Below are 18413 nucleotides of genomic sequence, written 5' to 3'. Positions count from 1 at the left end.
ATTGGGCCATATCGTATTCATAAGGACCTCACGGTACCTTGTTATCCTAACAGAGCACTTTTCTTTCAGACGTCAGGCTTACTTGTGGTTCCTAGAGTTTATAAAAGTAGAATGGGAGGCAGAGCTTTCCCCTCACTCCCAGCTCCACCCCTAAACTAGCCTGTTTCTGCAGGAGGTTTCTTCCTGTTTAAAGTGAGGTTTTCCTTCCCACTGTCTCCAAGTTCTTACTCATAGGGGGTCATCTGATTGTTGGGGTTTCTATCTAATATTGTTCAGTCTTTACCTTAGAATATAAACCACCTTAAGCTGACTGTTGTTGTGAATTGGTGCTAATCAGAGCGGCATAAAAAAAATGCTAATTTCTGATACCAAAAATTGTTACCACCACTTAGAAAAAAATGCTTTATAGACGTGCATTTTTCTGAACATGGCCTCTCATGCCTCTGTGAGTAGTAGCTGTTCTAAAAAAATTAAAGGTAGAGGTGGTGTTATGTCCAGAAGGAGGTCAGTATGGATGACCGGGTGCACAAAATGTCACACTTGGACAATGAAGTCTACTGTTTACATCCCTTTAAGCACCACTTAGGTGCATAAACTTTTTTAAAGAGCTATTGTTAAAAACAATAAAAGAAAGTACAAATGACAAATTAATTCACTAAGCAGATCCGCCACAGAAATAATATCAAAGAGGTGGCAGTGAACAGCGCACACTCTGCCACCCACACATCTGACTTTATTCATTTCTGCCATTTTTTAATTATTCCCCACAAATTGAACCACCTTCATTACAGCAATCTGTACAATAGTGTTGGACTAAAATGATATCGATCTCTGACTCTAGAGATACAGTTGACATACAAACAATATATAATATGTAAGAATCCTGCACGCAGGCTGACATATGGTGACAGCTGTTAGACGTGCAGACTGAGTGATGAACTGGGTCCTAAATCCCCTTTGTAGATGAGTCTCGGTGATGGATGCTTCCCTGAGAAAAATCTGTTGGGAGATCACACACTGGCAAGCCACACGCAGATTTTACATCACTTTTGAAATGTCATTAATGACTGGCATGCCTGAGAGATAAAATGCCAAGCTGTTGGAGGTGTAGGTTGTTGAAGGAGGGGAAGCTACAACACAAACATTTACCATTACCGTGAACACCTCAGCTGTGGATTTTTTTTAAAAACAAAAGCTACAGCGTGCAGTAGATGTGGGTGTGTCACAGGAAAGGGAAAAGCAGCATCACACCCACACGGAGTTGAGCTAAAAGCTCCCAGAAATCACAGATCATTCAAACTGACAGAATTAATGTCATATACGCCGATGTTTGCTGAGCTCAGCACCTCTGAAGCGGCAGTCTGAAAATAACGTGCACCAACTCGATAATTTGGATTTCTTGTGTATCACTCGTCATCCTAAGTGGCTATCTCGCATCTGCTGAAGGAGTCGGAACTTATTTTGTGCTGGGTTTCGCATGACTGCAGGTCGAAGCACCGCTGACCTCTCTGCTGATTGATGAGTGGCGGAAGGGAGTATATACTGTAGGTGACTCTCATCCATGTTAGTGCAGAGGCTGCTGTTTCTTTCACCCCGTGTTTAACAGCGATGGCAAATTTTTGTGCCAGATGTCAATATCTTCAATATGGATGTGCTTCAAAATGTATACGCTCTCTTTCCAAACCGCGAAACCCCAGATATGGAGACCTGTCACTCCATCAGCTGCACAAAGCGTTTCAGCACATATATATAATCCCATTAGTGTTTGCTTGCACTCTGTCAAATACAATTAAAAACACACGAGGCGAATGCCAAAGTAAACCGAACACATCGGATCCTGAAAGTTTGGGGCTGATAACGTGTCTTGTCATGATAATAAACACTTTTTCCTGGTTTGAGCTTACATGCTGCTTTTCATGGCAGACTGCAATGACAATCACTCATTTATCTGGGTATGCCTTAAACTGTGAAGAACAGAAAGGTTAATGGTCACCGTGTATTGCAAGAGCTGTGTTCCTGAACAAGAGCTTCAGCTGGAGGACAGTCAGTGGGTGGACAGTGAGTAATCTGAGTTATCCTTCAGTACACAAGGCTTCAAGCTTCCTAAAGAAAAATGAGTGTCTCAGTTATGTCTAGTTTGTCTTTAATTTGCTTTTATTTAACTGGTGTTAGCACCTGGGCGACAGTTTAAATTAGTTTTAAATTGTTTCTGGCCACTTCTTTTTTAAGTCATGGCTTATGTATAATGCATTTGCTGACATTAAATGCAGCCATTTGTGTGAGACACACAGTCTTTTATGTCCTGTGTCATTGCGTTGTAATACAGCAACTAATACAGGGCACATTGCATTGCTTGATAATGTCAGTGTAACTGACAAAAAAAAGGTCAGGCAAATGTGGTGTTCAAGTTACAGATCAGCTAACTCATCTCCAAATTTAACATGAAGTCACATTAGCTGATGAACACCTGGAGCTTCATAAAGTCCAACTACTTGTACACAAGTTCAGCTGCTCGTTAATGCAATTATCAAATTAGCCAATCAGTTGGCAGCAACGAAATACATTTATGCATGCAGACATGGACCTGATTAACTTCAAACTGAGCATCCGAATGGAGAAGAAAGGCCATTTAAGTGAGATGTGGGGCTGGTCTGAGTATTTAAGAAACTACTGACCTACTGGGATTTTCCCAGCAACCATCTTAAGGGTTTACGGAGTCTGAAAAAAAAGAAAATACAGAGAGAGAGAGGCAGTTTTCTCTGCAAAAATTCTTTGTTGATATCAGAGGTCAAAGGAGAATAACCAGACTGCTTCAAGCTGATAGGATGGCAACAGGAACTCATTATAGCCAAATTATGCAGAAGAGCATCTCTGAATGCACAGCACGTTGTACTTTAAAGCAGATGGGCTAGAAGACCACACCATGCGCCCACTCCTGTCAACTAAAAATAAGCAGCTGAGGCTACTATTCACACAGGCTCACCAAAATTAGACAGTAGAAGATTTGAAAAACATTGCCTGGTCTGATTTGGGGTCAGAATTTGGAATAAACAACATGAAAGCGTGGATCCAACCTGCCCTGACAGTTAGTTCAGTGTACTCGAGTGGCCTCCACAGTCAGCAGATCTCAATCCAACAGACCACCTTTGGGATGTGTTGGAGCAGAAGATTCACTTCATGGATGTGCAGCTGACAAATCTGCATCGACTGCGTGATGCTTTCAAAAATCTCCGAGGAATGTTTCCAGCACCTTCTTGAATTCAGGGAACACTCGAGACCAACCAGCACTAACACATCGTAACTGATGAAGAGGCCAGTGCGTGTATATTTTAAATGTAAAACACAATAACACGCATGTTAACACTTTTTTTCTAACTGCTACAGAAACTGGAGATTGAACCGCTGACCTTCCAATTAGTGAACAATGTGCACTCCCTCCCAAACCGCAGCCGCCCACACAGGCATACAAAATTAAATACAGACATATAGAGAATGGTTAACAGCGATGTACACTTTAGTAGGTTTGCTGGAAAATGTGTTGGATCGTGCCAAATCATTGGTATAAATCATTTTCGCAGATGATTGTATGTCGAAACCCTATTCGGAATGACTCCCTGGCCTGAAACAGCAAAATGAGTGGTGATTGGCCCATTTACAAGCACCTTACAAATGTGAACACGGACAGAGAGCCAGAAAAATATTTCAAGCCTGGTTCCCCTCTTTCCCATGCATTCCAGCTGGTGGTGCAGAGATAAGCAGCAGCTTCGGGAGATTAGCCTCGACCAACAAATATCACAGTAATTTCATGCTGGATTCTGTTATCTAATGATTACACATGATATAAACACATAACATTAGATTTATAAATGACTTCAGGCACTTAAGTGTTGTGTTTACATGCTCTCATAGAGACAGGCTAATTCCGAGCCTCCTTTATGTCTGAAGCAGCTGAAGTGACAGCGACTCGATGACTTTAGAAACCTTGTGATTCGGCTCACCGACTTCTCGGTATCTGACACTCTGATCACCAGGGCTTGTCAAAAATAATTAAATTCTGTCTTCAAGACTTGCAGAAGATTTAACCTCCTCACTGACAGTCATTTGACATGGCTTTGTAACAGAGAAGCAGCTCACTCAACATGTCCTTGTAAAGAAACCTAACATTTCTCTTGAGAAAATAGAATTTCTCTCTTGTTTTGTGAAAACCCATTCTTAGATTAGTTTAAAAGATTTGTAAAAGAGAAGAAATAATAGGCATAAAAAAAATATTAAAAAAGCAAAAAAAGTTCCATCCATGTTTGACATCAGCCATATAAAGGGATATGGTTACACCGGCCGGATGACTTCCCAAAGCAGGCCCCTCTGATTTTCTACAAGATGGAAGTCCCAGATGTATATATGTGAGCTCTGTGCCAGAAGTCAAACACTTGCAAGGACAACTGTGTCTGTTTACTCCACAAGTGCCATTGGGCCTCGCTTTGATGTGCCAGCCTCCTAACTGGTTGACAGGGAGGAAAGAAGTGCAACTGGTTTCCTGTCAAATAAAATCTGTAAACAGCATTTTATTAATTCGAAAGACTCAGAATGCCTAACGGGCCATAAAACGTCTGCATCCCAGTGTTTTGCAGCAATTTCCAGCTTTGAATACAAAGAAAAAGGATCTTAATAATGCTGGAAAAGTTTAATTTATTTGGGACACTTGCAGATGCACAGCAAAGCTTATTAGGCTTGGTTTACATTAGAACAGCAAAATCATATGCATGCTTGAATGCACAGCATGCTAGAGCCAGCCAGGTCCAATTGTTTCCTGCCCTCGCATTTCCTGCCTGATTTTCACCCATATCATTCAGCTCAATGTAATCTTATTTGCATTATGCCAAATCACAACAGATGTCATTTCAGGGGGCACTTGACATAATAAGGTCAAGCTCTCTCACAATATTTCAGAGAGAAGCCTACTGCACGGCTTCCTTTGATTATAGCAACAACGGGGGGAAAAATTCCCTTTTATTAAGAGGAAACCTGTGCGCACAGCAGAAATCCATAAATCAAAAAAATGTGTGTTTCAAATCTCTTGTTCCCATTTGTGTTTCCCCTACTGATGGCTGGGAGCTCAACAGAAGCAGTACATCAGTGTGATTTCTCTTTCTCATGCAGAAAACAAGAAGAATTTCCAGATAATCAAAGTTCCAGGGGCAACATTACATCCAAATGTACTACGTTTGCAAGATGAACTGCAGAACTGCTGAAGTTAGTGGACCTACGGTGATTCCTACACACTGGATTTTTAACCCATTTAAAAGCCTCTTGATATGCGCACTCACATTTTATTTGCTGACCTCTCTGCAGGCTCACATTGGGAGTTTTTGTCACATTTACGCAATACTGAATGTGGGCTTCCTATAGTCTGTGAAGGACACCTGCTGACTAGATAAATCACACACAGAGAGAAAGCTTCAGTGCCATAGGGCACTTTAAGCCAGTTAAAAATGTAAAGCTTCTCTGAGAATCAGGCGGATGCAAGGCAGGCGGGATTCGTGGGCATTAAAGGCGAGTAGGCGTGAAGATGAGCCCTTCTCTCTTTCGCTCTCTCTCCTCAGGAGCGACACAGGGCGCTCGTGTGAAAAGCAGAGCGGTGTTTTTCACTGCGAGCAAATTTCCTGTTTTCTTTATCATATTCACGCGTCTCCCGCTTCCCGTTTTCATGGACACTAAAGATGATTTTGCCGTCAGCGTTTTCCTCTCCCCTCTGTAGTTTTGTTTCTGATCAGTCACATGACAGGAACAGGAAAAGAGGAACCATTTGCAAACAAATAACTTGTCAGACTCTTAGTTTTAGCACACAGGAGTGACTCAAGGGAATTTAAAAATAAAGTCTTTCACAGATATAATGATTATGGTAAGGCGTGTGCGGAGTCGCTGTGTGGTTATATAAAATATCCATGAGCAAAGTTCCAATGGAAATTCAGTTTAGATTTAATTACAGTAATAAAAAAAGGAAAGCGAAACACACATGAAAAGAATGTACAAAATGTTTCAACTTTTTTTGGTGGCGAGGGTTAAAATTAAGAGCAGCTTGAGGATGCAGCTACACTGTTACTGTGTTACTGGCTGAGGTCCAAGGCTAGAGGGCTCTGAAATAGCACCATATATCTGCCGAAGGACGGGAGGCCAAGCAGGCCACGGAGCAGACCTGCACTTTGGATGTGAAGTCAGTCAGCCACGGGCTCTGACACGCTTCCCTCTCTCCCTCTCTCTCCCAGCTTCCTCTGTCATCTGGACACAAGGCCGGGCCAAATCCAGGCGACTGGCTGACTGGCAGCCTGGCTTTGATTTCATTGTTACTACATAGGTGGATGACATCCACCACATCCCTGTCCTCTCCACTGCTGGGGGAGAAAAAGCCTTTCCAACATCCTGCCAGAGGAGGGCTGCAAACATAAGGATGCCACGGCAAGCCATCTGGGCCAGCTTCCTATGTTTAAAACCTCTGACCCTGACTAAACCTTCCTGTACCTGCCACACAGGCACACCGGACAGCTCAACTCTTCCTTTGCAGCAGTGACTCTTTTTTTTTTTTTTTTTTTTTTGGCTTGTCATCATTATTATAACTGAGATATTGCTTCCTCCACTGAGAAGGGAAGCAAGTACATTCTGGTAAATGCTCTGCCCCTGTTTCTGGCAATGATGATTTTGTGTGGAAGAATCTAAAATGTTCCTTTTACAACTAGCTGTACAAAAAGAAAGAATGCCAACATTAGTGCCAAAGATTAGCACAATCCAGCCCTGCTGTGATGGCTTGCATGCTCATAAAAATCACGCTGTGCCTCTTTAGAAGCCAAATGTTAAGGAGCTTCATTGCTGTGCTCGTTACCTGATTCGTGCAGACTCGGGCCATAAACAAGTCTCTGCTGCTGTCGTGTCAGATCTCCCGGCAAACTAAATCACCGCGGCAGCTTAAGGTGCCGGAGAAAAGAAGGGCAAAGTAGGGAGTACTGGGTCAGCAATTATTGTGCTGAGTGCCTAAAGGGAGGGAAGCTGGCAATTTCCTCAGGCTTTGCCAATAGACCCTTTCCCATGAACCTCAAGTGACCTCCAATGCACAGCAAGTACTCTGAGTGACCAATAATATGCTACACGGACAAGTCACAACCCTAAACCCGCACAGCTGCCCGAGCCTGAGCAGCAGTTTGAAAGTAATAGCGATGGCGACTCTAGCTAGAATTACGAGGGCTCCAAATTATGTTTGTCTCTAAGCAACAGAGGCACTTTGGAGTGCTGTAATATAACTGCGATACAGGCACTGCGTCCGAGGAGCCGGTCTCTGCCTTTAGAGGTATCAGGCCACGGATGCCACAAAGGAAGAATTTTCCTCCTGCGCCTCACAACATAACTTACAATAAATGTCGTCACTGCCTCGTATGGCTGTTGGATCCCATGCAATTACTTTTGCATTAGCGTGTCATGACAATTTGTGAAGTCAACACATTTGTAGCTGTGAACTGAAACCCCCTGATTATTCTGGACTCTCTCATTTGATCATCAACCTGTCGCCCCGTAGAATGACACCCAGCTGACACGACAGATTGTGCACGACTCCTCACAATTGTTTTTCTTTTTAATGTCGATTAACAACGGCAGTGACACAGCACTCACTCGTGCAGTTGTATAAGCTCTTCACCCTCCATGGGTGGCTCTGTACACTCAGAGACTCACAGTTCAAGTATTCAGCCATCAAAGCGTCGCTAAAATGCTGTCCTTGTGATGGACTGCAACATGAAACTCAGGCCTGGGTGAACATGAGAGACAGGAGGAAAATCAATAGGTGAAACCTCCTCTGCACAGTAATTATTCAAAGTGTGGTGAGATTTTTTTTTTTAAAGAGTGCAAAGAAAATAGAGCCCACTGAAACATTTCATTTGCACAGCAGGGGCACTGAAATGACCATGGAGATATGGTTCTGAAAAATCCCTTCATGGCCATTTGTATAACTTCTCTTTTTCATACGACAACTCTATTGATTTTGAAAAGGTGCTACAATAAGGGCCGAATAACCAAGAATAACCATTATTTTCTTGTGGTGGGTCAATGGAACCATTCATACAACAAGACAAAGGCTGATTTTTCTCTTTTTTGATTGTTAACACACAATTATCTGTCAGTTTATACATCACCAACTGAGTGCAACATGATGAAAGTACTGATTAATTTTCTTTTTGAACTGTTTTGACATCACCTGTGGCTTTGTAGCAATTATTTAGCTACGAAGTGGGTCACAACCTCCCTCTTATCAAGGCAATCTGTTAACCCATCAGCTAGCTGACTCTGGGAGCAACAGCCAATATTTTTGGGCTTCCAATGTATCAGGATGTCCGGACGGTGGACACCGGATGGCTGATTCATATTCCTGTTCCATCTGTCGGTCTCTGCATGCACATGTGACGATTACAGCTACATGTAGAAATGACAAGTACTTTAAAACCAGAGAAAGCTTCTGGTACCAAAAATCTCGTCCCTTGCCTACAGACTGCAGACTGAATGCTGTAGACTGCTCCTTAGATTGTCCGTGTGGGCCTATTTGTGTATGTATTTGGGTTTGTTGTTTGTTTAAATACATTTTAATATGTTAATGACCTTTTTTTATGCCTGCAAACAACTGAACTAAAACTCTATTGGCAATTTGGAAGTTGGAATGGCAAAGTCTTTTCCCATCTCGTAAATGGATTGACATTTAAGTGTTTTTATAGTATTATTAACATCTCCATGCCACATTTACACATTCACAGACATTCATGTAGTGCTTTATACAACATATGAAGCATGCTTATCTGCTTATCTCTCAAACATACACACTGATAAACGCTTTTGGGCATTTTGGGGTTCAATATTTTGCCCAAACACACTCACAGCCAAGACTGTAGGCAGCAGGGGTGCTGCGGATGCTAGGGCGCCCCCTGTTGCAAAAGGCAGACATCACCAGAGCCACTGAATGGAAGAGTCCGTACCACAAAGATGAAAAAGGTCCAATGGGCCTTTCTCTTTCTTACAGCAATGGCGGATCATGGAGTCTCACGATAGTTCCAAAAGTTAGCAACACACGCTAGTCGCACCATAGAGATATAGCAGCACAGACGTTTTTTAAAACGTAAGAAACAAGTTAAAAAACTAGTCTGCTTGTTATCAGAACACATTCCAACTGTCCACTAAACCTTTGTGAACTTTGACCCCCTGCTAACATGACTCTGACTTACTCAGAGGCTTTGCCCATAACCAGCTAAATATGCTCAGACTCTGAACAGGAGTGTGCCTCAAGAGTAAAATTAATTTCTGAGTGTAAATTTGGAGGTTTATAACCTGCACCCAGATGAAGGCAACTTTTGGCTTATTATGAGCTGCTGATGAGCAGTTTAATATTATAATTAAGCAATAATTGCAATATATATAATATAATATAATTTTATACCTTAGACTCTAGTACCCCGTCGCCTGCCTGCCTGCCTAATTCAGCACCCCCACCTTCAAGGCCCTTCCCACGGCTGATTTAGACTTGTGCAGTGAATCTTTGGACAGCCTACGACATAACCTACGTAAATGGCCAATGCTGTTGCCAGCACTCATCCTTGTGCGTGTGTGATATGTTAGTTTCCTTGTGATTGTGTTCCGGTGTTTTATATGCCAGCCACAATAGAAACAAATAAAATACTGGGATGTTTTATTCCTCCCGGGCCCCCGCTCTTTGTTGTGGTTAGTTTTGGTTTTTGATGGGTTTTAAAATTGTTTTTATTTTATTTTTTTTGGAGGCAAACATATTTGTCTCTCAACTTTTTTCCACTTCCTTGTCATTTTCCTCACGTCCGTTCCAATTTTTGATTTCCGTTCTGCAATCTCCCTCCAGGAATTTGATGAAACGTGAGTCCTTATGTTAAGGCAGCGATTATGATTCCCTTAGTTCCCTCAGTTACTCTTCCATTGAGCTGGACATCAGGTTGTGGCATAAGTAGTGCTGTAGGGTTTCAGAGGGGTCTACGATTATGACCCACCTGTGGTGTAAATTTAAAATAGAGGTATAAATCCCCCAATAATCCCCTGTCACATTGGAGGACAGGCGATCAAACTACTTCATGAGCCACGTGGGAGTGGGCTATTCATTTTCCCAACTGGGCTTCATGAGAAACTGGTATTGTTGTGGAGGGCTACACCAATAAACTTGTAAAAAGATAACATTAACACTGAGCTAAACTGAGTTCAGCTTATTGGCCCAGGTTTTCATGTGGGCCCTTAAGAAAATCATTTTTGCCACCCCCGATAGTCGCCCCCATGTGTGCAAATGTCCAATTAATAATGAAGATGTGCACCACATACAGAGTAAAAGGGAAAAATTCAAAAGTGGCTAATAACATTCAAAATGGGTGGTGAGGCTGGTCATTGTATTATCTCACAGCAGCATTACTATACTATATTTTTACATGAAAAGCATGTGCGGATCGTTGAAGTGACTAAAGCTCATCTTCACAGAGACGGAGCTTTTATCAAATCTCATGGCATCCCGATCGGTTGTGATCGGTTGTTAGTGAGATGTTGCCTCCAAAACCACTAACGTCACTCTTAAGGTGGTATTAGAAATGTCGGGGTATCACCAGAGCTCTTGGGATTTTGTGCTATGACAGCTGATCCAAGAGAAGATAACGAATGAAATTCAAAAATATCAACAAAGAGACAAAATAGTTGAATAGAAAAGTGGCGCCTCTCCAAAAGTTAATGGTTCTCTTTAGTTATTTAGATGTTTACATCGGGACCAGAATGGTGGCCACTGGATACTGCAAAGCAATGCAACTAGCATGACTAGAAACTGGGCATTGAAAACATGCAGGGGTCAGATATTTGAAAACAAAAATACCACAGATGGTTTCCATCAACTGTCTAACACCAACTTGGACACATATTTGGCCTCTGATTCAGATTCCTGGTGTTGAAAGAGCTTATCTCTCAGTTCTAGCTGTATTTGGGGTATTTGCGCTTTAGCATAATGAGAAAGTGAGTGACCAGAGCCCCAAATGCCCAGGGGGCCTCACTGCTCCATGCCAGCGATGAGTGAGCCACTGGACTCCTTATTTATTTGGACTTTACTGCAGCAGCAGCATTCCTCTCAGAGGAGGCTCTGTAGCTGACAGAACAAGATATTCAAGAACGGACACCATGGACCGCAGAGTCCTGAGGTTGAATCCTGAGATCAGCACTGAGAACCAGGAGGGGGTATTGTTAGCTAAAACAACTCAACCTCTATAAGGGTACAACTAGAATAATACCCAAAGTTGAGAGTCAGATTTCTGGGATGATCTGACCAAGCAGAGGTATGCGTACAGAAAACACTCTGCTAAAAGCAATATCAACACTGTGCACCCAAGACAGAGAGCAAGCCAAAGATCATTTGGCTCAGGAGCTCAGGTTTTCTTTTTTTGTTTTCTCTCTTTTTTCTCATATGTGGCTCATTTTGACTGGAAAGGGTTTAAAAAGCCACTTACGGCGCAACAAAATGAAGGAAATTATGAGGGGAGAATGAAGGAATCAGTGACTCGCTATTCATTCCAACGCTGTCAAACAGCAGCAGAAGTTTCCCCCGTGATGTCTTTCTTAAATAAGACAGAATTTCTTTGATGAATGCCTTTGCACTGCTGTAATTCAAACTAGAGGCAGAGCGTGAAAGCAAGATGGGACAAAATGACTCGGGCAGGAGCTTTTTTAAATGCAGCTGCTGCGTAGATTATCTGCTCTCCCCATCTTATGACAATGACTTCTGGGCTGGCGGGTCTACAATGGACTCACCTTTAATCTCTCCCTCTGATCATAATAAGGGCAAGTCTGTGATCTAGTTACAGTTACATCAAACTCAGAAATGGCTTTTTAATGTCACGCATTTGAGAAAGAAAGAAATCTGGGAAGTGTGGGGTTAGGAGGGTTAAGAAAATCCCTCAGGCCAAAGACGTGCATAATCTTTAAACACAAGACTTTGTTTTGTTGAATTTATTTGATGAGAGATTTTATAAGTGAGGCAGACACAGACAAAGATCTCTGATGTTTCTGTCTTGGATGCTGTTTCACGAGTGGGAAAAAAAGACAAGAAACACTTTGCTTTAACTCCACATCTCCAACACCTCAAGACCATATTTAGCCCTCAGCAAGTCTGGATCCTATATAAAGCAGCTGAGCATAACATGACGCTTGACTTGATTCCAGTCTGAAGTGATTTCAAAAAGCAGCAATTCTGAGCTTCAAACTGCCATCTTTCTCCCACCTCTCCGCTTCAGAGTGTCAATCAATCCCGTAAGTTCCCACTGTGAGACTTGAAAAATGCCTCCAGGTTAGTTCTTCGACATTCTGTTTCATTTTTATGCTTTCTGTACCAGTTGAGAAGCAGAGGGCCTCTGTATGGATGAACACCCTGCAGAGTAGGCTCGTAAGATGAGAAAAACATTATACAGAGCTTTAAAAATTCAAAGGTCACATTTTTTTTGATGGGAATGAAAACTCGGGTTTGGTTCTTGTTCTCAGTGGATTCATGTGACCCAACCGGCACAGCTCATCCACATCCACATGCAGTCATTTACGGAAAGCTGCGAGCATTCTCGGCTGTAGATGTTTCATACATCTAATTTAAACCGTGCATAGAGGACCAGCGTGCTTTAGATTATTTAGACACAGCCTGGCTGAACTTGTTTGACTTTAAGACACACAAGTGACAATGGAAGACATGTGCAGGCAGAGCTTTTTGCTTGCCACAAAAAAAACCCCAAAAACCAGAAGATTGCAGAGAAAAGCTCTGGACCCTCACCGACATATGGGAGCCCAGTGAGCTCTACACACACAACTGATGCAAAGTCACTAAAAGTCAGCTCAGCTGAATCCTCTGGTGTTTTTGTATCTCCTGAGATTAAGGCACCATCGATTAACAGCTACATCTTCATCAAACAGAACAACAACATGCCTCCCCCTAGTGCCTATCTGCATGTAGACTTGTTGAGTCTTACACCCTACCAAAAGATGTGCACTCTTAGTGTTTGTCAAAAGGACTGATTAAAAGTGGGTTAAAGTTTTTACGCATAAACTTTGCAGCTAATAACACGCTGATAACACGGGAAGTAGCCCCTACGCACAAATGCGCACAATTAACATCCACCTGGCTTCGTTCAAACCTCGAGTAAAACTTAAAGCAACTTAAATTAAAAACTCAATCCACCTCACAGCAGAGGAAAGCCGGTGTAAACCTAGAGTGCAACACCTCACTTTGTTTTTCCGTTTAAATAAAGTTGCGCTCAAAACTTCCACCGTGACTCATTGCGTTATGAGATGTCTCCTCACCTGAGGCGTATGCTAGTCCAATCCAAGTCCGACAGAACAGCATAAAGTCTGTCTTCATCTCCAGATCTCCGGTCCAGAAGTGCACAAGCTTGAGCTGAGTTTCTCTCTCTTTAAATTTTTTTTTTTTAGAAGAATAAAAGAAAAAGGACAGGTTGGTTTTAACAGGCTCTTAGTGGAGAAGCTGGTTTCAATGAAGGTCCTTGGGTGGGGTTAAGGGGGGGAAACTCAGGTGAACGCTGTCTGTCTGTGGGCTGCTTTGCGCAAAGAGGACATAGCCGAAGTGCTGAGGAAAAGGAAAAGCACACACACACCACACACACAATTTCCCCCCTCGTTTAGTTTAAAAGGATGCATAAGGCACTGAATGGGATTTTCAACGATTTCCCTTTCCTTTGCTCGTGACGGGAGCGCATCCACATCCACCCACCCAGTTCATAAAACAAGCTGGAGAGGGGTGTGAGCGTGTGAGGTGGTGTGTACGGGCTAGGGAGGTGGGGTGTGGAGGGTCAGCCAAACATCCATGACAAAGTTCCTTCCTGCAAAGTCTTGCGTTTCATCCCGCTGTATTAAAGACTTTTAGAACTGCGGATAATAACTGTGGAGGATAATAAAAACGTGCAATAAGAGCACTGCAATATTGGAGCTGTGGGTTTTCCCATTTGTTGCGTTGCTGCAGAACCGTTTGGCATTGATTTTCTGTCATGGATTTTTCCCAAAGCATTTAAAGTCGTCCTGACACCTAAATAGCTTAGCAGGTAATCCTAATACCATCAGAAATTCTTACAAAGCCACCACGGGAGCACTGCAGTCACCACAGGAAGGAAACAAATGCCACTGCGAGATAAAGCAACAGAGGCAGCCTGCAGACAAATATAAGAATGTAAGAAGGAATGGTATTTTTGATGTATCAAAAATAGGCTCAAATTTCAAAAATGTTTTTAAATCCTTCTGACACCAAACTGTCAATGCAGTTTTATGTGTTTAGGTCAAATGCTGGTTGTTAATTTGATGTAAAGGAAAGATCTCTTCTGGCATGCTTCTGGACACAAATTCTTCCTCACGTTAAACAAACATAAGCTGAGGGAGTGCCTCTCTATTAAGTCTCCGTAATAACTCATCCAACGGGTCAGATGTAAGTAATGATGCCTCCAAGACTAAACTGCACAGAGTTTCTTCCAGACTTGACCAAATCCTGTTAACCCCCACCACCCACTCATCCATCCTCCTCGGGGAGTCCTCAGAGTGTGAATAAAAGTCATGTACTAGGAGCACAACATGCCCGTAGCGAGCCGCTATCAGTCCCGTTTTATCGTACAGGGAGGGATTTGGAAAATTGAAAACCTGTGTACCATAAGTCAGAGAGGGCAGAAGGGGGTGTGCGCTTGTGTAATCATGCGCACGCACAGAGATGGGCCTTCGGGTGCAGGTGTGTGCTTTATCTGTGAACTGTCAGGGTCACCTTTGCGGTGGTCAGACAAACATCGTATGGAAAGTGCAGAATAATCAGCGCAAGTCCAGTGAGATATATATAATAATGTGCTGCTTCGCCACTTGGAAATCCATTACAGCATTAAAGTGTCTCCGGACTCCTCCCTTGCTGTGCCTTTAGAACAGTCCACACATTAAGCAGCAGCTGTTGATGAGACATATGAGAAATAATATTTTTCCTTGATATGAACATGGTGTGATTCCTCAGCTATGAAGAGCCTGACCTCAGGGAGAGAGCTGAATAACAGGGAGTCAAAGGATTATTGTTTGTTATTGTGGGCATGCGTTTCCACTCCGGAGCCCTTACGGCAATCCACCTCTCTGACCTTAAAACACAATGTTGTGATTGAATGGTTGTAATTAAAATGTTCCCTCGGTTTCAGGCCGGCAGAGCCTTCGGCTTCACAGAAAAATAAACACACTAAATTGTGATGATAGCTTAACAAAGCGCTGTCCAGGGAGTTACTAAATCTCATTACGAATATAAAACAGATAATGTCATAAACAAACGAAAAACACTTGAACAGCCAATTCAATAAGAAATCCGCACACATAAGCCATTCAGGCAACAGCGATAGCAAACAATAGGCTTTACGCAGGATGGCACAATCGCCTCTGCTGTGTCAGATGAAAAGGTTTCAGTTTATAATTCGTCCGACCCCTGAGAGACAACCGAGGGCTCAAGGACTCGTCCTTGAAGTGCCAGCACTCCATCCGGCCCATCCTCAGGTCAGGAAACAGATTACAGCTCTACAACTACTATCATAGGAAGGATGTGGAGCAAGCGTGCAACCCTCTCGCTCTTTCGCCGAAGTTCATGCCCATGGGCCTCCACGCTACACTGCACTTTTGCCAAGCTACTTTGAAGAAGCTGTTACAGTTCAGCAGAGTTCCTTTGGGTTTCTTTTGATTGTGGTAGCCACCATTCTTAGCATTTGTAGATCATGCCGAGTTACGGTGCCCTCCTGACTGTAGGAGCAGCGCGGTTTGCATGTAAGTTATTTGCTATGTAATCAGGATAGCAGTGGGACAAGACAACTCTCACAGCTCAAGGCAGATCCAAACTTAAGTTTGAATCTCAATCTCAGATTTGTTTATTTGCAGCTTTTATCCTTCTTTGCTGAAACTTCTTGTAGACAACTTGATACAAATCACACAGGCTCATGCATAGACCTCCCCAAATCATTCAATTTAGTTTCATCTTATCAATACTTGTGATTTGGCGCTTATATTAAGCAACGATCAGACAAGCCCTTATGACAAAGAACTTGGCGACAGTGAGAAGGAAAAACTGCCTTTCAACAGGAAGAACGGTCCAGCAGAACCAGGCTCAGGGAGGGGCAGCAATCTGCCACGGCCTATCTACACTTTCTCTTGACTTAGCCACTCCATAATCATTCCCGTTCTTTATGAGGAGACATGGAAGGTATGCAGCTAATGTTGGGTATATTTATTTAAGATGGCACTGTGGTGCAATGGCTGTGTGGAGTTTGCATGTTCTCCCACCTGTGTCTATTATGTGTCTTCCTCCCACAGTCCAAAATTGGCCGTAGGTGTGGTGGTCTGAGTCTCTGTGTCACCTCTGTAGCCTTCTCCAGCGTATACTTTGCTTCTTGCCCTGTGACACCCAACCTAAATCCGGTAAATAAAGGAAAACAGCTGATAGATGTGCTCTAATAGAAATTTGACTTTAGTGTTTAGTACTATTTATACCACTTTCTACTTCTCCACTCTTTACTTGACTACATGTATCACAACCATATATCACATACAACCAGCAGATTAATCATTGAAAACTATAAGAAAATAGTTTTTAATACAGCAGTATAATCCTGCTTGAGGGAGATTATTTATATTTAGGGGTCTGCTCTCATTAACTAACAATACTTAAGTGAGATTTTAAATTCAGACTTTTATTTGTAACAGATTGATTTCATCATGTGGTTTTAGTGCTTCTATTTAAGTAAATATAAGAAGTAGGCGTAAACGTTTCCACCATGATGGGGATAAAGTTCTTCTTTGGTCTGCGCCAAACATCCCTGTTGTTACTGTGACTGAGCACTTCTTATCTTTGATTTGAGTGTCCAGGTCACATCTTTCTTTCCCTTTGTCTCCCTTTATCAAATTGTCGCTTTGGTTTAATCTTCCTTTTAGACAGTAAATCCAAGGTCAAATTTCTGTAGTCTTTCTCGTGAATGCCCTTTGACACCAAACAACTAGAAAGAGTTACAGAACTTTCAGATTCTGCTTTACTTCCCATCAATGTCGGTGTTCCCTTTTTTTTTCTCCTGTCCTTTTTCCTTTTTTGGAGTGGTCATTGACGCAGAAACTGGCAGCTATTTGAAAGCTACGCCACTTGTGGAAGATTTTTCTTACAGTGGAATGATTTATTTCAAATTATTTTTGAATCCCTCGCTGCTCGAGGGCATTCACAATCGAATTTTTTCCCTGAAGATCTTGGAGAGCTCTTTAGATGTTGGCATGTCGATATGAACAGATTTGAACAGCTAAGAGAACAGCAGAGGTTAGATAGTTCAAGTTGTTATGAAAAGGACTTATTAATATTAATATGTTTTGACTTTTTCCACCACTGTTATTCAGTTGCAACTGAATATGTTAAAAAGGTCAATAATTTCCAGAGGGTGTACTTCCTTTTTCACAAAACTAAAACTGAAGCAGATTTAAGAGGAAATGGCGAGGAAAGCTAGAAGTAATGACTTTTTGCATAATTGCATTTCTCAAGTTTTAATAATAAAATATTAAATAGTGTCGCTTTGAGCTACATAGGATACCCAAAGGCTCTGTAGAGCTGAGCGTCCCATTAAACAGACTGGCCACTGTTTAGCTCTATTACCATTACATTGCTTAACATGTTTTAATTACAATAAGAAACATCTTGTAGTATATAGATGTATATCACACCCAAAAGGCACAAATGTGTTCCACAGAGTCAAACAGAATGACCTGTAAAGAAGAGAAAAACAAGAATGTAAAAGGTTTACTTCATAATTTACGGCAATTTTGCTAAATCTGAACACATACATAAAAGAAAGTGTGTGATAAAAGCATGATGAATGCATATTCCGTGTAGCTGCTGTGCAGAAAAACAGTTCCCCCACCGGTCTAGTTTATTGTGCCACTTTCCCAATCAGGAGGCGCAGGCAGCAGCATCCTGCTTCAGCAGCCCCCTGAGGCCTGTCCAGGAGACCCACAGGCAACCCCACTGTCACTCTGTTTATCTGACCTTTCACCTGGCGGGAGGAAACAGGACGTCGGTGCTGTCGTGTGTTTGCAAAGATAACCAAAAGCCCGCCTGTTTTCGCTGTGGAAGTGTCAGCGATGGCTCACGCGTTTAAAGAAAAAAAATTAAAATAAAAAATTCCGGTGCAGGCGAGTCAGCAACCCTCCACCGTGTCTCCTGTTAGGATAGCTTTGGATTCACATCAGTTGCAGTGTGCAGTTGCGAACTTTGCTTTGATGATGTTTAATAGCATCCTTGATCGTTTCAAGTTGTGTTGGGTTTGCACTTCCACAGCGTGTGGCGTTGTAGAAAAGAATCAAAGGCAGTG

The 18413-nt window shown here is 42.4% G+C and overlaps 1 protein-coding gene across 1 annotated transcript in view; it reads right to left on the bottom strand.

Annotated features, from left to right (window-relative positions):
• Positions 1 to 13796, bottom strand: part of flt4 (fms related receptor tyrosine kinase 4) — a 47178-nt gene extending 33382 nt beyond the window's left edge. The window contains exon 1 of the mRNA XM_026190106.2: positions 13357 to 13796. Coding sequence (XP_026045891.1) covers positions 13357 to 13414 — 58 coding nt within the window. The 5' untranslated portion in view covers positions 13415 to 13796. The remainder of the gene's footprint in view (positions 1 to 13356) is intronic.
• Between the last annotated feature and the right edge of the window lie 4617 nt (positions 13797 to 18413).

Source organism: Astatotilapia calliptera, chromosome 2 (assembly GCF_964374335.1).
Source record: "Astatotilapia calliptera chromosome 2, fAstCal68.1, whole genome shotgun sequence".
Taxonomy (NCBI): domain Eukaryota; kingdom Metazoa; phylum Chordata; class Actinopteri; order Cichliformes; family Cichlidae; genus Astatotilapia; species Astatotilapia calliptera.
Note: the sequence above shows the minus strand (reverse complement) of the source record. Positions and strands in the feature narration are given on the sequence as shown.